Below are 22,671 nucleotides of genomic sequence, written 5' to 3' on the forward strand. Positions count from 1 at the left end.
TGGCATGGCATCAGTTTATACTAATATTATCTGCGATTAATATTTAAATCTCTCTTAAGAGTGAGTGAGTGAGTTTGTACATAAATTTTTTTTATGTGTTTATACGTGATTTGGGTTCATGAAAAAAATTGAGATTTCTTGTATTATCCAAGAACTGTTAAATGATTATTAAATATATATATATATATATATAAATGTTTAAAGGGTGAATTTTAGCATTCGTCCTTTGTTGTCTAATTTCAACAATCTTAACCTTTGTTTCACTAAATGTGTCAATTCAGTCTAATGTTTAATTAGAATTAAACAATTAAGAGACAATTTTGTTGTCTCAATCTAGCCCAACAGCTGTAATGTGTATATATCTTTTCTATTATATAATTAAATATGAGATTTAGTGTTATGAACTTGTGTTAATTAATATATAATTTGATATTCTTAAAAATATTTTCTATATATGCATTGAATGTGTAACGATTAAAATTTATCTCCACTGGCCAGTAGTAGGCCTTGGAAAATCTTAGATCCAAAATTCGAATCATGTTATACGCTAAGGGTTCGTTCCAACTTTATATATATATATATATTGGTGGTTATTTTGTAATTGAATTTGATGATTTGTTTAATCGTATTATATATAGTGAATTATTTATGATCTGTAATTTGGAATTTCATTGGTTTATTGTGTAGATGGATTAATGAGATTAATTTAAATATACTTTATACTCATAAAAAAAATTATCTATTTAATCACATTCCGACCAAAGACAAATGGGTGGGGTTGAAGGAATTAAAATTAATTTAAACATATTTTTGGGTCAACCAAAGACAAAAAGAAATTAAAATTTACATTTTGAAATATAGAAGGAAAAATATTATTTTTTGTTTTCTTGTGTAATTAACACCCGACCCGACCCATTATACTTGTATTAAAAAGATAATTAGTATTATAAAATATATTTATTATTTATTTAAAATGAGAATTAGTATTATAAAATACGTAATATGTTGTTATATTAATTTAACAAAATAACTAAATTAAATACCCACGCGACGCAACCAAATTTCAGGGTTGCCCTTACACTGGAACTGGAAGAGAAAGAAAGAAGACAAGAGCGTTGCATCCACCTATGCAATTGCATTCCAGCTTGGGATACCGAGCCGCCATTGTCACGCCTGAAAAAGCTATCCATTACCACTGAGGTTTCCAAACTACTTTAATGGCATCATCACATCGTGTACTATTTTCGCAAGATGTGCCGATAAACCCACAAAATTAACAAAAATAAATGAAAAAGAAATTAAAGCTAGCTAGGATCATTAACAACGCCCGGCCCATTAATTGAAATGAAAAATTCACGATCATCACCATGAAGGAGAAGTGCATGGAGAGCCCGACGACGAAGAAGACACAGCATTATTATTATTATTGCTATTCGAATCGCTCCCCGAGGTGGCCAGAGCCCTCGCATCCCTCAGTGACACCGAACAAGCCGACTCCGGAAGCTTCTTCATCGGCGTTAATGGAGGAGTGGATGTCGGAGACTGGTCTATATCGTCCTCCCCGGAAGAGCTGCCGTTTTCTAGTCGGGACGGCGACGTATCGGGCGTCTGAAATGGAGTGTCTAGCCTGCCGGCGACGCTGTTGTCGTAAATTGGATTGGATATGGATACAAAATGCTCCCCACCACCACAGCCGCCGCCGCCGCCCCGAAGCGCGACGATTTCAGCTGGAGAGAGCGGAGATGCAGACACAACGCCGAAACTGTTAGAAAGGTTGGAAGATGAAGTTAAGAGGGGGAATACTAAAATCAATATTATATTGTATTTTGTTGAATTATAATTATATGTTTATAACGCATATATATAAGCTCAATGACTAATTTAATAATAATAATAATAATATACCTACCCAACCCAATTGGTAGGTTGAGCTTATTGGGTTGTGATTGTTAAAATCAAAATTAGTTTATTGGGTTGTCTATTTAATCAATGAATTTATATGTTAATTTGCAGTAAGTAAGTTTAATTATATTGAAAAAAAGAGTGGAAGAGACTGAAAAAATCAAATTGAGTTCTTCGATTGGATTCACCACCATTTATATATCATTTATCGTTTATCACTAAATTAATTACTAGTCCGTCCGACCCACCAATGATTTTAGTGCACCAATTCAGCATGCATGTGATTATCTACCTCTAACCTTTCTCAGTGAAATGTTTATGAAAGGACCATCTATAAAGAATACAAAAATGATAATTAATACTTTGTAATAATATATTTATAAGAGAACCTCAACCTATGGAGAGTGGTGGCGGGAGAGTGTTGCTTCTCCAACTCCACGTGAAGCAGCTTCTTCTGGTTCTGATCTTGTTTGACATGGAAGAGAAAGCCTCTTGGAGGAGGAGTCAGTACTCCATTTAAGTAAAAGCTTCCGAGAGGAGAAGCTGATGAAGAGTGGTCATGATGATGATGGACTTGTTGCTGGATCTGGATCTGGGAGGGGGGTTCGTTCGCCGGAGAGCTAGCGGCGGGGGCTGTGGTAGCCATTCGCTGCGGCCGCCGGCGGAGTAGGAGAGAGCAGTAGAGCTCGGCTAAGAGAACCAGCACCAGGCCTAGAACTACGGCGAGACTCGCCACCATTACCAGGGTTGCCCCCATTATCACTTTGGATGAACCTTTCATCTCTCTCTCTCTCTCTCTCTCTCTCTCTTTTGGAGAGATTCTGTCGCTATGTCAGTGTAGCTCTTGCAGTGTAATATATATTATATATTATGGAAGGGGGGTTTTTTTGGCGGGAAAGAAGGCAGGTGGAGAACTCGACAAAGATGGCGACTGGAAGAGCATCTGTCTAATTTTGCAGGGAAGAGGCTAAATTGGTCGTTTAAATTTTGGGTTGGGCTTAAAGTTAAACTGAGCCAGCCAGCCAGCGTGCGTAGATTTTTAGTAACATTGCTGCTGCCACTTTGTTGTATTATTAGTCTCTAACCAGTCCTCGTGTTTTAGAGTGAAAATTAAAGGGTAGGGTAAATAATGTGAATAATGTTAAATACTCCAAGGTCAAGGTGGGGGTTAGTTTAGCTGTTTCTTGCAGGAGTCAACAGATTACTTTATCCGCTAACTTACAGATTAGAGACTAATTGCTAATTTAGGCACGTTTGTTTAGTTTTAGGGCTTGGGGAGTATTGGTCCTTTTTTTTTTTTTTTTTTAAGTTTTTGTTGCTTCATGGAAAGGAAAAAATAGAACAGTATTATTTTGTGCAATATTTTTATTTTGGCATTTATATTTTTGTCATATTTGATCAACTAGCAACTCATTACACTCTTTATCGACTCAATTCTTTTTTTACATATATTTACTTGTATAGTAAATAGATAATATTTTCTATCAACATTATCTTCAATTCTCATTTTTAAAATTCTTAAAAGGGAGCAATATTATCAAACGCAATGTTTAGTTTTTATTTTTTTGACAAAAAGTAACAACAAACACTGAAAACAGACACAGGAGAATTAAGAGTAAAATAAAAAATACATACATACATACATAAATAAAACTTTTTTTTGGGGGGGGGGTTGATGGTCCTTCACTCCATTCTGTCTAATTTTCCTCCTATTCTTGCAAGCGCAGAAAGATCATTCGTATATACTAAAATTTCTCACTTTCTTTCAGCCCTCAACCTTTCATAAATTAGTTAATAAAACAAACACATCATACAAATAGAACTAGCTTTTTGCAGTCAAAAATCATCATATTATGGCAACAAACAACATCTGTTACATCACAAACAAGGAGCACGCATATTGAAATCAAACCATGATACAGAACATTTGATCTCGGTGACTCTGAGCATAACCCTTCCTGCCAGCAGCAGCAGCAGCATCAGTCCTCGCTGTGCTCCCAGCAACAAGGCAACAAACTTGTAGGTAAAAGATGTGTTGGCGGATAACTGTATAGGAGTCACGTTAACATAGTATAAGATCCGGATTTTCTAAGTTGGTATTGATTTACCCTTCATCGCCCTTTCAGGGCTGCAAACCGGGCAGCTAAGTCATCGTAGTCTGGTAATTTGGGATGGACATGCTTTGCTGGCTGATCTGGCTGAAATGAATTGGCGCGAGTAAAAACTTTCACCGGTTCTGCTGGAGTAGTTTGTTCTCGAGGCAGAGAAACAGATCTGTTGGGAGGAGAAGCCACTTCTACCTGCAAATCAGGTCCATCTCTGCTACGATGAGGGTTGTCGCCAGTATCAGTGGCTCTCTGATGCAAAGCATGAGCTTTAGACTTTCTGGTTACCTTCTCCGGTCCATACGTTGACGGTTTGCTACTGTAATGGAGCAGCAGTTTGTCTATCACCCTTTCCTCTTCATCTGTTCTACGATGATCGTCAAACAAGATTTGCAAGCCCCTTCTTGAGTCGTCCCTTCTCCTGCTACTTGACCTTCTCTTTACAACTCCCGCATCTTCAGAATTACCAGCATCATCACGACTGGATGATGATTTTGGGTGTTTCCTTCTCATTGATTTTGGTTTTGGCAAAGGTACATTATCCCAATAAGGTGAATCTCTCTCATGACCGTGGTGATTGGGTCCTGCAGTCCCAGCAATCTGATCCTTAGAGTTCAGAAAATCCTTTTCATGGATATTCTCTGACGTACCAACTGCATTGTCTCTCTTACTTGTAGAAGGGTCCATGGGCACCGCGTTGTAGTCAGAACTTGAAGTTTTAGCTTCTGCATTAACTCCATGTTTCCTATCTTTCGGTTTAGTATAAGGCGGAGGGACCAGTTTATCTCTCGATTTGAGATAGGGCGGAGGGAGGGCATTACTGGTGAAGGGCTTTGACCTATCTGGTTCTTCCTCCTGAATTTTTCTTGCTGAGGTTGCAGTGTCTGGTTGGCCATAAACATTATGGCCAGCTGAAGAGGTACCATCACGCCTACTTGGAATGCCTGCAACTCTAGCAGCATTTTCTGGTTTTGCATCAAATGAGGAGCCCTGGCGCTCCCTTTGGTAACATTATTCACCCTATTGCTATGCACTTCATACCCATTATCAACAAAATCTGGCCTCTTTCCACGAAACGAACTGCCTGGTCTACCTCTTTTTGGGTCACCATCCTCCCCATTTGTTAACGACAAATCACACTTATCATCAGCTAATTCTCGTCTTCCTCCAAGTGGAATGCCATGCTTGTCTCTTCTAGGGATAGTTTGTTCACTACCAAATTGTGGTTTGTGATTTCTACCAATTAATTCCTCTCTCCCAAAGAGCTGCTGATCAAACTCATTCCTCTTCGACTGATTATCCTCCAAGGCATTCTGCACTTTGTGTTTCTGACCAGTAAGCTCTCTCTTGTCTTTAGATGAATAACTACTGAGTTTATCCTTCTTTTTGTCAGTTCCATTAGGTAATGTGTATTTATCTTCATGGTCATTGACGGGCCCATATTTCTTAGGTTGCTCCTGCAAAGAAATCATAGAAGAAACGAAGTAACATAAGATTGAATGAGGTCTTAAACAGGATTGTCTTTGAAGTCAGTTCCATTAATATTGGTTCAGAAAAGAAGAAGACTACAAAGAGCAGAAAATACCTCACATTGACCTCTTTCCTTATGAGAGGGGAAAAAAGAAAAACAACAATCACAAGCCTTAAAATCCCACTAGGTGGGGTCAGCTACATGAAACCATTATATCATATGTTTTGTCTTCCTCTTCCTCTCTTGCTACAAATTCTCCATTTCATCCACTTGTCTCATCGGTGCATCTATTCGTTTTCTTTTCATATATCTAAACCATCTTAATTATGTCTCTTGCTTATCTTCAATGTGCATTACTGGAATCTTATTACAGATAATTTCATTTTTTATTGTCTTTCGACTCTTTCCATGTATCACCGCACATTCATTATAACATCCTTATATTAGTTTTACTCATATTTTAAACATGTTGGTAACAGTCCAACATTCTGAGCTATACAACAATGAATAATCTCACAGTTGTCTGGAAAAAAAAAAAAGAAAGAGAAGGAAAACTCCTTGGTGCTCCGTCCAGATGGGAACATAAAATGCGTACCTGTGCAAATGCAGAAGGATTACACATCCTCTGCTCAAAACCCCTGGAATCCCACTTTATTGAGAACTCTAATGCAATTTCTTCCAACAACTGGATTTTCTTCTCCATTTTTGCAGGCCGTGAAGATAATTTTTCAACAAACTGAAAATAAAATAAAAATCAAGAAAGAAAATTATGAATTACTCTGTACCATTTTTAAGATGCATTTCTTAGGAATCACCTCATGATTAACAAAATGTTCCAAACAAGTTCCATATCTCTCTTGAAATGTATCCCGGAGGTCACGCAATTCTGGAAAATCAGAAAATCTTGCTGCTGCAAACATGAGGGATCCCACAACTTCCCTGCATTCCTCAGGGCATTCCCTGGAAAGAAAATAATGGAGCAAGAAAGAATATTATCATCACAGATAATCTCAACTAAACCGTAAAAGACTAAAACTACTGAATGCTGTTCCTTGAAAACATAATCCTCTAACAAAAGAAACATGGTTTCTGAGGGTTACACACATGCACAGTTGGGTATACCCTCATTTATTCTCAACTTCTGAATATCACATAGAACGAGACCATAGACACTTGTTGTAAGCACCAGTCAGGATAGATGTATTGCAGATGGAAAGACTTGTAATTGAACCTCAGGCAAAATACACATGCAAGTGCCTTCATTTACGTAATGCAAGTGTTTTTTTTTTGTTCTCTTTTTTGCTAAACACATAATGCAAGTGCCTACTGGCAAAGAACCCCACCTCCAAAGTATGGGTTCAGAAGACTCCTGAAAGCCAAACTCATGAACCCTTTTGCTCTCTCTCATTGTGTCTTTTTCTGTAGTTTTCTATAAATAGTACCTTTTTTTCCCTGTGCAAGTTCCAAGATTACATCATTCACCAACTAAACATGATAAAGACACATAACCAGAACGTATTCCTCAATTACTGTTGAGGGATCCTTGGGTGAGTGGACTATGGATGCATTAGGAGGATGTAACAGGTCCTGAGTTAGCATGATGTGAAGTCTATATGACTATTTTCGATTTTGGTTTGTTTATTGGCAAACTCACATGATAAAATGAGTTACTGTTAGCTAAGCTTATATGGGCCACTCTTTAATTTAATAGATTTCAGTCAAGGCCCAGTAGAATATATACAAGGCTTACAGCCTTTGCCCTGGGTGGGTTCCAATTGAAACTACAGGAAAAGCATAACATATGGTGTGGTGAAGTGGAACAAGTAGAGGAAAACTTAATGAAAAAATGACCGAGGCACCAGGCTAAGATTATGAAGAATTAGCTTGTTCATAGTCATGAAGCTTATTAAATTGTTAGCCACCATCTCATCTAAAAGCTTAAGTTGATAGTTAAAGAGTTAATTCTATCTTTTACATTATTATTTTTACTCTTAGCACGCCCCCCACGTATGGTCAAGTCTCTCTTCATAATTGGTCCAAACACATGCAACAAATAGTGGTATTGATGGAATAGTAGTTAACAATTCAACATAATATTAGAGCACGCAAATGTCTTGAGTTCAAACCTTGCTGCTAACCCAATATTTTATTTGTTCCATGTGTTAAGAACAGTTATGTAGTGAGGCCACACATTAGGGAGCATGTTGAGAGTGCAAATAACAATATAATAGATAAATTTAACTCTTTATCTAGCAACTTAAGTTTATAGATGAGATGGTTGTTAACAATTTAACATAACATAGATTACGATCTAGTGGGGAATTATACAAGGATAAATGAATATATGCCTATTTATTTACTATTGAAAATTGTCGGAGATTTCTTAGGATTTATTACTATCTCCTTTCCTACATTTCACCTTTCCTAAATATGTCATTTACTAAACATGTCAAAGATTAATTTCCTTTCCTGTTTTAGGAAATAGGAGATGTTCCTGTTTTTCTCTCTTTCCCCTTTGTATATTGTCTTTCTTTCCTTTTTTTTATATATCTCGTCTAGTATATCTTGTAAAGCATATACTCAACTCAATATAGAAGAATCATTTATTTCTTCATGATATCAGAGACATTTACATTGTCTGTTGTTTTCCTATCAGCCTTCATTGCTGACCTTTGTTCTTCCTGCCGTTTCTTGTTGGCCTTCCTTGCCATTCTCATTCCCTTCAATCGTATTTTGTGAAAAGATGTTTGAGACTTCCTAAAACGTGACGTCCAATCCTGGAGCTGTTCTTGAGTCCTCGTTGACTGGCTCATCTGGAGAGCTTCAAAGCATCAATTCTATTTATCACTTGAATGGGAAGAATTATCTGCAACGGTCGCAGATTGTTAGGAAGCTCTTGAAAGGAAAAGGGAAGATTAGTCACTTAGATAGGGACTGGTCTGAGTAGTGATGACCCCAAGTTCCAAGCATGGGATGATGAGGACTCAATGATCATTTCCTGGATATGGAATTCAATGCAGCCAGAGATTAGTAGAAATCTCATGTTCCTTCCTACAGTGTGAGATATTTGGGAGACACTTTAAAAAACCTACTCCATGAAGCAAGATGCTGCAATGATTTTTACAAATTGAAAACAAAGTTTCATCTGTGATACAAGGCTCTCTCTCTCTCTCTATTATGGAATGTTTGAATGGTCTTTGGCTTGAAATAGAACATCATCAAGATATTAAGATGAAGTGTGCTGAAGATACTAAAGCCCTACTTAAATTTGTTGAAAGGGATAGGATTTTTTGGGTTTCTGGCAGGACTAAATATAGAATATGATCAAGTAAGAGTGCAAGTGTTGGGAAAAGATCAGTTACCACCACTTAGTGAGGTTTTCTCCACCATTCGAGTAGAGGAAACTAGGATAACTGTTATGCTCGAGACACAAACGATCGAAGGTTCTGCCATGATGTCCAAGAAAGGTGCAGATGGTGGAGGAAATCAGCTATACAACCCAGGACAAGGGCAGAACAAAGTTGATTCCTCCAACAGAGCGGATTGTGGTGTTCCTACTGCAAAAAGTGTCGACATACAAGGGAAAACTGCTTCAAACTTCATGAGAAGGCTCAAGTATTGGCTAGGAATGGTGGATTCAAAGGATAGAAACAAAACCAAGCCAAATTTGCTAACAAGGAGGAAACTTCTCAAGAGGAACTAGCTGTTAGTGGAGAAGAATTCAGCAAAAAGGACGTTGAAAGGCTGAAAGGTTTGCTTAACTCCCTCACCGGGACTTTTGGTGTGTGTTCATTGGCTCAAAATGGTAAGTGTCTCAATTCTAATTTCTCTAGAGCTTCCAACATCTTCCATTTCCCAGTCATGGGTCATAGACACTAGTTCTACCGATCATATGACTCACTCCCTAAATAAATTTAACAATTATATGCCTGTCCCTGGAAACTGTAAGATCTTCGTGGCTGATAGATCAGCTATTCAAATTGTTGGCCATGGCAACATTAAAATTACCCCTCTCCTTTCTTTACCAAATGTCCTACATGTTCCTAAATTGTTAACCAATCTTCTCTCCATCTCCAAAATCACCAAATACCTGAATTGTGCAATCAAATTCTTTGGTACTCATTGTGTCTTTCAAGATTGGACCACAGAAAGACGAACTGGATTTGCTAAGGAAAGGAACGGGCTGTACTATCTTGAAGGGACTAAATGTGACTTAAATGACAGAATCAGTTGTTACTATGCTCACTTGATAATACCTCCATCTGTCCAAAAAGGTCCAAAATTTGGCTTCATCATTTGAGACTTGGTCATTCTTTGTTCCAACTTCTTAGAACTATGTTTCCTTTACTTTTTCAGAACATTTCAATTGATAGTATACATTGTGATGTATTTGAGTTTGCAAAGGATCACCATGTATCTCTCCCTTTAAATTCAATAAGATCATCTAAACCCTTATTTTTAATTCACTCTAATATTTGGGGTCCATCCAAAATTCCTAATATCACTAGTGCTAGGTGATTTATTTCGTTTATTGACGATTGTACCCCTACCACTTGGTTGTATTATATGAAAGAAAAATCTGATGTGACCAACATTTTTCCTATATTCCATAGTATGATCAAAACTCAATTTGGGTAAAATATTAGGAGGGTCAGTCCGATAATGGGAAAGAGTTTTTCAACCACTTTATGATCTCCTTCTGTAAAACACAAGGAATAGTTCATGAATCCTCATATGTTGACACTCTCCAACAAAATGGAGTTACTGAAGGCAAAAACAAACATCTCTTAGAGGTTACTAGGGTGTTGCTTTTTCAATCAAATGTTCCTAAACCTCTTTGGGGAGAAGCAGTTTTAACCACTGCCTATTTGATAAATAGGCTTCCTTCTCGTGTTATTGGCAATCAAAGCCCTCCAGGCATGTTGTCCCAATTTTACCCTGATAGTGTTAATCCAAGTTGTTTATCTCCAAAAATATTTGGCTATATTTCGTACGTTCATGTCCATAAACAACATCACACTAAGTCAGATTCTCAAGCCCTAATGTGTGTCTTGATGAGTTATTCTAGCATCAAAAAGGTTACAAATGCTACCATCCTCCTAGTTGAAAAATCTCTGTCACTATGGATGTCACTTTTTTCTGAAATTACCTTCTACTCCAATCAGTTCTCACATTTTCAGGGAGAGACTTCAAGGGAAAATGAGAATGTGGATTTGATTTTTCCTAATAAGTTTCTACCTAGTCAAGCAGCGCTGGTACAGCAGTATACACTCACACAGCCTATACACACACCTGAACTGCCTAATACCAAAGAACTCCCATAATCCTATTCATTCAAACCAGAACCACTCCAACTAGACATGAAATCACAAAATGTCCCTCAGGAACAGCAGCAGTCACAACCAAATCAAGCATCCAAGGAATTGAAAGTTTATTCAAGGCGTGTACAACCCAATCTGAACCAAGGACAGATCCAGGACTCTGAACCAAATCCAGGTACTGAAATAACAATTTCTCCCTCATCTATTAGTGAGCAATCTGACCTTCATCTTCCTATTGTAGTAAGAAAAGTAACCAGAAAATGCACTCAACATCCCATATCTGATTTTGTGTCCCTAAACCTATTGTCCCCTCAAACATAATAGCTTTCTTACCTCTCTAGATTCTATTGATATACCAAAAACAGATTAGAAAGCTTTAAGGAATAAGATGTGGGCACAAGCCATGAAAGAGGATGTGAATGCACTAGAAAAAAAATCAGACTTGGGAGATTGTGCCTTGGCCTAGAGACAAGAAACCAGTGGGATGCAGATGATTCTCTTGAAAGGTACAAGGCAAGGTTGGTTGCAAAGGGGTATACTCAAACATATGGAATTGATTATCTTGAAACCTTTGCACCAGTAGCCAAGATGAATAACGTGAGGGTCCTATTGTCTTTAGCAGCACACTTTGATTTCAATTTACAATAATTTGAAGTGAAGAATGTGTTTCTTTGCTGGGATTTGGAAGAAGAAGTGTTTATGGAGATTCTACCTAGCTTTGATGGAAGAATTGGGCCAAGTAAGGTGTGTCAGCTAAAGAAAGCACCATATGGGCTAAAGCAGTCACCTAGGGCATGGTTTGGGAGATTTACAAGAGTTATGCTACAAGAGGGATATAAACAAAGTCAAGGAGATCGTATGTTGTTTATTAAACATATCAAGGGAGGCAACGTATATGTCCTACTTGTTTATGTTGATAATATAATTGTTCCCGGAAATGATAAAACTGAAAAAAAAAAAAAAAAAGGAGCCTTAGACTGCTAAGCCCGTGAATTTGAGATTTAGGAGTTAGGAAAATTGAAATATTTCCTTGGGATTGAGGTTGCTTACTCCAAACAAGGAATCTTTGTTTCTCAAAGGAAATATGTTCTAAATTTACTCAAGGAGACTAGAAAGCTTGATAGCAAATCAACAAATGTCCCTATTGAACAAAACCACAGATTAGGCAAAGAAGAAACAGGCAGGTGTTGTAGATAACAAGTACTACCAAAGACTTGTCAGGAAACTAATTTATCTATCACACACAAGACCAGATATAGCCTATACTGTAGTGAGTTAGTTTATACATGATCCTAGGGAAGAGCATTTGCAAGCGGTTCAAAATGTACTTCAATATCTCAAAGCTACATCGAAGAGAGAATTCTTATTCAAAAAAGGTGGTGAACTAACCCCGTAGAAGGTTATGCAGATGCAGACTATCAGGATCACCTGTTGATAGAAGGTCCACTAGAAGTTATTGCATATTCCTAGGAGGTAATCTGGTGACATAGAAGAGCAAGAAGCAGTCCGTGGTTGCTAGGTTGAGATCTAAAGTCGAATTTAGGGCTATGGCTCATGGGATTTGTGAATTATTGTGGCTAAAAATAATCCTAAATGATTTGAGAATTAAAATAACTGGGCCTACGAAATTGTATTGTGATAATAAGTCGGTTATCAACATTGCACACAATTCTGTCCAACATGATCAAACTAAGCACATAGAGATTGACAGACACTTTATAGAGGAGAAGCTTGACAATGGGCTCATTAGCATTCCATATGTGCCATCATGTGATCAATTAGCAGATGGTCTCACTAAAGGACTTCCTATTGCACAATTTTAGGAAATAACAATCAAGCTGGGCATGGAAGATATCTAGCTCATCATCTTGAGAGAGAGTGTTGAAGATTGTTCGAGCTTAGGATTTATTCCTACATATCACATTTCCTAAATATGTCCTTCCTAAACATGTCAAAGATTGATTTCCTTTCCTGTTTTAGGAAATAGTAGATTTCCTATTTTTACTTTCTTTCCTTTTAGTCTTTCTTTACCTTTTGCATATTGTCTTTCTTTCCTTCTTCTTTTTTTTTTTTTGTATATCTCCTCTAGTATATATTGTAAATCATATACCAGCTCAACATAAATAATTTATTTCTTCATTTACCTTCCTCTAAGCCATTAAATGTTACTCTCAACTACATTCTAATAGAACATGATGCAAGTCAAAACACAATCATAATGGATTAGCAACCTATTATGATTTATGTATCTACCAAAATAGTAGCAGCAGCAAATGCATTGTCCAAGTAGAAACATGATTGAATACACAGAAACAAAAAAATAAAGTAATGGGATGTAACAGAAACCCATGACATTGTACGGTTTCTTGCAACATGAAAACATTCATAAGTCCTCCATCTGGTTTTGATCAGCATGCAATGGTGTATCTGCTATACATGCAATATGTTCATTGTTGTATCTGAACTTCAAAAGCTTAAGATACAAATTTTTCTAGAACTTCCTTATTTAGTTCCATTAATTTCTAGCAATATTTAGTAAATCATATGTATGCTATATCTGCATCATCTGGATGGCAAATTTGCAATGCATGAATTTTTTATATTTGCTTTCTTGATTCCCAGGAGCAATAGTGAAAAACATACATAAAGTCCATACAATCACAAAGGTAAAATGTAAATTGGCTAATCAGATTAACTATCCGCCAATACCTCTGTTTTTGCATAAGCGAAAGCTGCTTCACCATGTATTCGCAGGACTGCTCAATAAAATCATAACATGACAAGAGATTTTGTCCAGCCAAATATTCTTCAGTCTATGTCACCTCCTCACATGGAAGAATACTTTTGTAAGAACAGATATTAATAGTCTACTACTACACCATAAATAAACACCAATAAACTAGAACAAAGTAAATTTTGCAGTTTGAGAAAATATTCTTTGTGTATAAGGTTAAAAGGCAGTTAGCAATAGGCTTTGTATGGCAACCTACAAGTCCAACTACTTCTATTGGAATATAATCTCGTCCATGATACTATGGGAATATTATTTGCTCCAACTGCTTTATTATTATTCATCATTTTTAAATAACAATAACAACAATCATAAGCCTTAATCCCACTAAGTGGAGTTGGTTACATGAATCTAGACCTCCTTGCATCTATATCTTTAGCCATATCCCCTGCAGGCCATTGTATCTTATGCCATATCTAAAGGCTTTCTACCAAGATTATTTTTGGTCTTCCTCTATGTCTTTTGGTAGAAATTCCCTCTATTTCATCCACTGTCTCACTGGTACCCCTTCCAACATATCCAAAACCATCTTAATCATGACTTCACATCTTATCTTCAAAGGCACTACTCCAATCTTATTATGTATGATCTTATTTTTTATTTTTGTTTGTTCTTATATGACCACACATCTACCTTTTTTCTATGAAAAAGAATCATTTCATTAAGAAAGATCAGAACATGCTAGTGAAACAGCCGTGGAAGGAAACTGATCCTTCCACACAAGCCAATCAGACAATTGAGACCCCAACCAAGCAAAAAAAAAAGTGTCCAATGCAATCACCGGCATGACAAATATGCTGAATGGCAATGCCCTGACTATCTAAAAGACCAAGAATAGACTGAATATAATGACGATATGGAGCCAAACAGTGAGAACAGTTACGAAAAGCCAAAATCACAATGACCGGACATCTACCTTAACTACTTGCCATTTTGAGGCACACATCAACGATGATCTTATAGCAGTCCAATAAATTTGAAAAATGACCCCAAAAAAAGAAAAAAGAAAAAAGGTCAAGTACTCCTTGGAAGACCAAAGAAGAATCCTTAGCAACTGATTTATGCTTGGCATCTAAAAGCACTTCTCCTACTCTATAGAATTAACTCTACATCAAATAAAGTGCTTGGCTTGCAGCTCAAAGTATTCCCTAAAAGGACCTCAACCCATGTACTAGCCTTTATAGAAACATAAATGAATAGTATAAAAACAGACAAAGTTTAAATCAAAGAATTTAAGTACAAATAATTGAATTTTTTACAGGAAAAATATTTACCCTCAAGACCTCAGAATCTGTTCGGTTGCCGAAAAATGATGCGCAGAACAGCACAAAAAATTGAGGGGGGGGGGGGGGGGGGGGCAACAAATAAAACAAAACTCCCCGCTAACAAATTTTCAAATTCCAATGACTCCAAAATATGAAGCCCTAGTATTCAAACTCCGATTTTCTTTCCCTCATATTTTTAAAATAAAAATAAACGGGCCAACAATTTAATTCACATTATCCATAGCCCCGGAATTCAAAATCTCGTTGTCCTTCATTTTCCCACATTTTTTTCCTTAGAAAAAAGAAAACAAATAGAAAGAACGAATCAGCAGTCAACCTCAAAATTAACCAAGAATCCGAACTAGACAAGCAAACAATAAAACAGATCGAGTGGAAAGCAGAAGATTGGCGAGTCACCCTTCCGAAGGCATTGATATCGAGGCCGTTAGTGAGTAACTGAGCGAGATTGCCCTTCAGAAACCTCTGTGTCGCCTCCTGACGCCGGCGCAGCACATCGATTCGGATCCTCGTCTGCTTAATCAACGATTTACTGAAACCAACGCGCCCCGAATCAACACCACCATCAAAAAATACAAACACAAGGAATTTCACTCAAAAACATAAATCTACATATAGACAGATAAAAGAACATTTCAACCATTTGGAGCTGAAACCTCGGCCTAGCAGTCCGTCCAACATCTCCGATCTCTTTTGCTCTCCGGTCGACGATTCAGAGCTGAATCAAGCGTTTAGATCCACCTAAAAGCAGCTCCTGTATATATATGTATATATATATATATATAAGAGCACATGTGCTGTGTTGATGTATGTATACAGTAGACGAAGCGATAGCGAGAGCTGTAGAAACTAGAAAGTGGAAAGTGGGTTGCGGGACTAAATTTCAAATTTGATGGAAATTTGTTGACCAGAATGACCTTTATCTTTTGACGTTAATCTCCGGCCTCATTTCGCTACGCTACCTAATCCAGTCCAGTGCTGTCAGAGTTTCTTATAATTTTTTTTTCTTTTAATAAATTATTTTTTATAAGTCAGAATAAAATTAGTGCCGCCATGGTGTGGGTGTGGGTGTGCAGTAGGATAATTAAAAAACAAAATTATAATTAGAATGACATCATCATTAAAATCTTTTTTGATTATATGATAAGAAAATTAATAAACTAAAAAGAATTTTATTAAAAAACATTTATAATAAAAAAATTAGACATACTATAAGATATGATCATCTTATAAAAAATATTTGTCGATATAAATAACCGATGATTTAAAATTTATTTCATTGGGCGCAGTGTTTTTTCTATTATTGTTTCCAGTATTTTAAAAATAAACAAATATTTTAAAATTTAGATTTTTTTGGAACATCAAAAAAGGAAAAATACCATTTGGGTGTTAGAATAGACTTCCGACGTCTTGTGATGCCGTTCACCATCGCCTCTTCCCATACATATATATATACTTTAAAAACCAAAGGCCATACAATAAGAAAATTAAAAAATGAAAACTTTGGTTAAAGCCCATACAATTCGAAGGCAAATGCTCGAGTCAGCATTCAGCAACCCAACTTTGCATGGTTTGATGTTACAATTATATAAATAAATACAACTTTTCGGCCTTTGAGCATCAGCTGACAGCAGACAGCAAACATCAGACAGCAGCTGTAAGCGACATTGCAAAATCAGAACGAGGAAAATCTAACGCAATTCCTTGTCAGCGTCGCCAGGCCTGACAATGAAACCACCCTTCATCTTCCCTGCAAATTAATAACTTAAAAACTAATCCAAACCCCACACACACAAAAAAACATATTAAAACGTAAATTGTTCAATTAGAAATACCTCGAGCCTACTGAAAAAGTATATCCATATGTACAAATTATGAAGACAAACCTGTACTGTTGGTTTGTTTTATATAAGGAAAAAGAGAATGAAAGTGACACGTAATTAATAAAACAATTCCGAAGACGTGAAAGCTTCATCCTTTGGATGAGACACTTAAAGGTGCGACGGCCAACGCGATTCCTTTGTTCTTTTCTCACAGTTAATTATATATAAGTTAGTCTATTCTCTATTAAATTAGAGTGATGTCCATACCTGATGTGATCCATTTCTAGAAATTCTGTCGGACTTTTTATGTTAGTCACAGTGAATGTGTTTATGAATTTATTTTTATCACTAATATATGATAATAACTGATTGATTTAGGATATCAACACAAGATAGATATGATTTATGTATTTACTATTATAATTATTTTAAATTTAATAAGTATGCTTCACTAATCTTAATTATAATTGGCTCATGCAAAGAAGGCTGATGGTATGGAATTAATACGAAAAAAAATTTAGCCCTCATATTTGACAATTGATTGCCTAATATTTCAACTCATACAACAAAAAGATAATCTTATAAATGTCCAATACAACTTCCATTCTAACTTTTAAGGGATTTTACCCTGAAACTCATTATGTTTTGATCCAATAAATTAGAAATAGAGAATTGTGCACTGGTTGACATCATATATATACATATATATATATATGACGTAAGGTGGCAGGGTAAGATGAGGCATCTAAATTCAATTCTTGCTCCGTCCCTGACCAGTTCCTGATCCCTGCTCTAAACCCGATCGATAACTGATGCCCTTGGCCCCAATCAAATTCGAGCATAACCCAACTTAAATTGTCACCCATAACCCAACTTAAATTGTCACCCTTATTTCTTCTCATGACCAAATATAATGTCGCCAAAGTTGCAAATTTGCTCTTCTAAAGAGTGATATTTTATAAACCAAAATGTTAAAGCAAGTTAGCGATGTCCGTAAAATAATAATATGAAATTGACTCATAACTACAAGAAATTGAAGAAAAGGTTTCTCAAAATTAATCACTTCTTGAGTTTTCCTTTGTTTCCTCTTTAAGACCATCAAGCTTTCATGCCTTCTCTAGTTTTTTCGACTCTTTTTTTTTTTTGTCTTTTTTCCCCTTCTGACAGAGGGTCCAGTATTTGAACTTGAGCAACAAAGAAGAACTATTTTAACATGAAAATGCCCGTACCAAACAAAAAAATAATAACATTAATAAAGATTTCAAGCTGCCGCGTTGGACCCAACGAGTCCCTACTGTCTGATTTGTCCTATCGACTTACAACTCTTTACCATGAGATCTCATTCTTCTTTCAAAAGCAAATCTGAAGGCTATTTTCTTATACAATTACTCGTTTCAGACCAAATTAAGATGGCACAAATTGTCGTGGCTGGTGTAATTTCAGTCCTTAGAAACACAGTTGGATTACTTAAGGATTTGGTTTCTAAAGAAGGCTCTCTCTAGTCTCGGTTGAGAGAAGACGTTTGGATTGAAGATGAGATGAGGCACATTCGATCCTACTTAAGGATGTTGAAGCCAAGCAACATGGTGGCAACAGAGGAGCAGCCAACTTGGTAAGAGACATGTGGGATTTGGCTTATGATGTGGAGGGCATACCAACACATATTTTCCTAAGATCACGGTGCATCGAAAGGGCTTATGGATTGGCTCAAGAGTGCCAAACAGTTCTTCAAAGATTACAAAACATGCCATGATTTTGCCAGGCAGATTGAAGTGATCAAAAGAAGGGTCGACAGCATCAAAAGCATTGGACAGATGTTACAACTAACAAGAGATAGCAAACACTCGCTCAAACCAAAAGTCATACACCATTGAATAAACACAGACGACCGAGAATATACCAAAACATATAACTCAAACACAACAGATATCATAAATAAAAAATGTAACAAAAGGCAAGAGATTTATAGTGGTTCATCCCAAATCAGGGCTACGTCCACTTGAGCTCCAATGAGAAGAGTTCACTACACTATATGAATAAATCCGATTACACCCATACAAACAACACAAGAACAAAACTAGACAACCCTAGTTCCCTAACCAAAATCGCTCAAAAATCACTTAATACAGGTTAAAAGCTTACCTTAAACGAACCAAGGAACACAGAAGAATGAAAGGAGGACGAAGACTGTACAAATCATTTACAAAGAGAGAGAATAAAACCTTAACACGAAATACATCAAAATGAAAGACTCTCGGCCACCCTCTCTCTTTTCTTCGTCTTCTGATACCTTCACCAATCTCGAGGCCGCACGATAAATAAGGCAACTGAACGACTGCGATGGAAAAGCATAAAGGCAATAGTAACAACTGAGATGACATCGTGCAACACGATTTGCAGTAAGCTAACAGACAAAATAAAGGGGTTGGGCTTGGGCCAAAAGGAGGCTGCCCAAATGGCCGTCCAGTGGGCGCCCAAACAGTAGCCCACAGTTGCCAAGTGGTCTCCCTTCCTTTTGGCATCATTTGATGCTTCATAAAAAAACAACAAACTTTACCTTGAAGCATCAAATGACTAGGAAACCAGATCTATCATATGAGTGCAACATGCTACAATTCTCACCCTCATTGCTCAAGATGGTTGAAGAATTAGCCATCTTCGACATGCAACAAGTTTAAGCAATGAACTTGGTTGCAGTCAATACCTTGGTGCCCATGTCAGTTGGATTGTTGGTTGTAGAAACTTTCTAGATACCCACAGTTCCATTGGCTATCATTTCCCTTACATAATGATATTTCACATCCACATGTTTGGTTCGATCATGATACACCGAATTTTTGGACAAATGGATGGCACTTTGGCTATCCGAGAAAACCACCACTTTGCTTTGAAGTAAGTGAATTTCCTTGATAATACCTTGAAGCCATATGGCTTCCTTGAAGGCATCAGTTATAGCCACATACTCTGCCTCAGTAGAGGACAGGGCAACAAGTGGCTACAGCTAAAACTTCCAGCTGATACAATTTCCACCCAAGGTAAAATAAAAGGCAGTGGTGGATTTCCTAAAATCTCTATCCCCTGCAAAATCAGAGTCAACATACCCAACAAGATCAAGTGTATCAAACCTTTTCTTAAAATTTAAATCAACACCTACAGAACCATTTATGTACCTAAGCAAATGTTTTAAAGCATCCCAATGAGGTTTCCCAGAGTTTGACATGAATCAACTGAGTAAGGAAATTGAATATGCAAGGTCGGACCTAGTACTTATCATTCAGTACATAATTGTTCCAATTACATTTGCATAAGAGACATTTTCCATTTCAACAATTTCAGGATTGGATGTGAAACACTGAGATTTAGATAGGATAAAGTTTCAAGCCAAGGGAACTGTAACAGTTTTACAATTTTGCATTCCAAATTTATGAATAACCTTTACCAAATAATCATGCTGATGTATTTTGAGGCTACAGTTGCTTCCATTCCTCTCAATTTTCATTCCTAATATTTTCTTAGCAGGATCTAAGTCTTTCATATCAAAGGGTGTTTAGCATTGATTTCAACTCCTTAATCTTTGACTTAGACTTACTAATTAACAAGATATCATCTACATATAACAGTAGATAAATAGGAATATCAGAGGGCATAAAGTAAAAGCAATTGTCATATTGACTTCTAACAAAACCAGCCCCTGGAACAAAATTATCAAATTTTTTATACCATTGTCTTGGGGCCTGTTTTAAGCCATACAAGGATTTTTTCAACAAACAGACATGATTAGATTTATTTGAAACAACATAACCAGTAGGCTGAACCATGTAAATGTGTTCATCAAGGACACCATGCAAAAATACAGTTTTAATATATAACTGTTCAAGTTCTAAATCAAATTGAACAACAACTACAAGTATCATGCGGATTGTTTTAAATTTAACCACAAGAGAAAAAATTTCAGTATAGCCTATTCCCTCTCTTTGAGTAAACCCTTTAACTACTAGTTTTGCCTTATATCTAATAGGGTCACTAGAAAACATACATTCTTTTAGTTTGAACGTCCACTTACACTGGATCAACTTTTGATTTACTGGACGAGGGACAAGAATCCAAGTTCTGTTGGCCATCAAGGAGGCCATTTCCTCGTCCATGGCTTGCTACCATTTTTTACTGTCCTTAGAGATGACTGCCTCCTCATAAAAGGAAGGCTCACTGCTCATCATTTCAACATCTGCTACCAAAGCACAATACACTAAGTCTAAATAAGTATACCTAACATGAGGTCTTATAATCCTCCTACTTCTATCTCGAGCAAGTTGGTAATCACCAAGATCATGTTAAGGGAAGTCATGCTGCTCCACCTCAATCTCAGTTTCACTATTTTGTTCCTCATGATAAGAGATCTGATCTAAGTTTGATATGGGTGAGGGATCACCTTCTGGTTGAGGTTTTGGTATAACTGGAGCACCAGGTGGGTTATCATTTATAGCTGGGTGCTCTACCTCAATTTGAGTTCCTCTTAAGCAGATAAAATTATCCGTGTTACTATGTTGGTTTGTTTCTTCTGTTTTAGATAATTTGCAAGGAAAAATAGCTTCATTAAATATAACATCATGGCTAATAATAATTTTAACACCCTTAGACTGTATTTCTCATAGCCTATATCCTTTAATCCCTTCCTGATACCCAATAAATACACACTTTATGGATCTAGGTTCCAGCTTACCTTAAGATTGGTGAGCATAGCCTTCACAGCCAAAAATTCTTAGGTATTTTAAATTTAATTTTCTTCCAATCCACTTTTTTTCAGGGCATTTAAAATTAAGGACAGTAGAAGAACTTCGGTTTATTAGGTGTGAAGCTGTTGCCAATGCCTCTCCCCAAAAGGATTTAGGCATACCAGAAGTAAACAAAAGGCACCTCACTTTTTCAATGAGGGTTCGGTTCATTCTTTCAGTTACCTCATTTTGTTGGGGTGTGTTTCTAACAGTTTTGTGCCTAAATATATCCTGAGAATTGCAATATTCATCAAACTCCTTGTTACAGAATTCTAACTCATTATCTATTTATTCTAAGAGTTTTGATTTTCTTTTCAGCTTGATTCTCCATTAAGATCTTTCATGTTTTGAATTTCTCTAACGTCTGATCTTTTGTTTTTAGTAGAAATACCCACACCTTCTTAGTAAAGTCATCTACAATAGAGATGAAATATCTGTTACTACCATGAGTGGGAACCTAGGAAAGTCCCCACAAATCTGCATGTAAGTATTCAAGGTATGCCTTTGCCAGGTGAGTTCCCTATGGAAACTCATCCTGTGTTGCTTGCCTAGCACACATGGTTCACAAAAATCGAGGAACTCAGCAGACACTGAACCAAGGTATCATTGGTTTGACAGTGTCTATAAACCTTTCAGGCTCATATGACCAAGTTTCAAGTGCCATAGCTCTGTCTTATCAGTATTAACATAGCATATAGAGTTTGATTTAATAGAGAAGTGAAAACAACCATTCAAAACATATAAACCATTTTTCTTAGCACCAGTTAGGATTAAATCTTCTCCTTTAAAAACATTCATAAAACCATTTTCAGTTTTGTAAGAAAATCCTAACTCATCAAGTGTACCAGGAGAAATCAAGTTTCTTTTAAGACCAGGTACATATCTTACATCAGTGAGTGTTCTTATTTTGTTGTGATGCAACTTAAGAGTAATATCACTTATACCTTAAACACTACATGAATGGTTGTTACCCATATAAACTATTCCACTTTCCCTGTTATTAAAGTTATGAAACCAGTCAATATTAAAGCACATATGAAAAGAACAGCCAAAGTCCATTATTCATTCATTTTTAACAGAACAATTAGATACATTAAGCACATAAGCTAAACAGTTAGAACTACTAGCTGCTACAATTACATTACTCCCTTGTTTCTGTTTTCTTAAATAATCATAGTAATATTTCTTTATATGTCCCTCTTT

The 22,671-nt window shown here is 36.5% G+C and overlaps 2 protein-coding genes across 2 annotated transcripts; both read right to left on the minus strand.

The window, feature by feature from the left end:
* Nucleotides 1-1,028: 1,028 nt before the first annotated feature.
* LOC127795535 (uncharacterized) lies at nt 1,029-2,832 on the minus strand. The gene is made up of 2 exons (XM_052327288.1): nt 2,298-2,832; nt 1,029-1,762 (listed from the first exon to the last, which is right to left on the minus strand). The coding sequence occupies exons 1-2, from the start codon at nt 2,681-2,683 to the stop codon at nt 1,363-1,365; spliced, it is 786 nt and encodes a 261-aa protein (XP_052183248.1). The 5' UTR covers nt 2,684-2,832; the 3' UTR covers nt 1,029-1,362.
* Nucleotides 2,833-3,641: 809 nt separating this feature from the next.
* Nucleotides 3,642-15,767, minus strand: LOC127795603 (uncharacterized). Its single transcript, XM_052327382.1, is given in 7 exon segments — nt 3,642-4,625; nt 4,628-5,464; nt 6,074-6,214; nt 6,294-6,438; nt 13,509-13,612; nt 15,273-15,405; nt 15,514-15,767. Coding segments are annotated over 7 exon segments (2,013 nt in total). The 5' UTR covers nt 15,555-15,767; the 3' UTR covers nt 3,642-4,013.
* Between the last annotated feature and the right edge of the window lie 6,904 nt (nt 15,768-22,671).

The sequence above is a fragment of the Diospyros lotus genome, chromosome 2 (genome assembly GCF_014633365.1).
Source record: "Diospyros lotus cultivar Yz01 chromosome 2, ASM1463336v1, whole genome shotgun sequence".
Classification (NCBI taxonomy): Eukaryota; Viridiplantae; Streptophyta; class Magnoliopsida; order Ericales; family Ebenaceae; genus Diospyros; species Diospyros lotus.

Coding starts and splice junctions, on each gene's coding strand:
- LOC127795535 (XM_052327288.1), bottom strand. CDS start 2,683: ATGAAAGGTTCATCCAAAGTGATAATGGGGGCAACCCTGGTAATGGTG. Junction 1,763..2,297: donor CCCGCCACCACTCTCCATAG/GTTGAGGTTCTC, acceptor CCTTTCTAACAG/TTTCGGCGTTGTGTCTGCAT.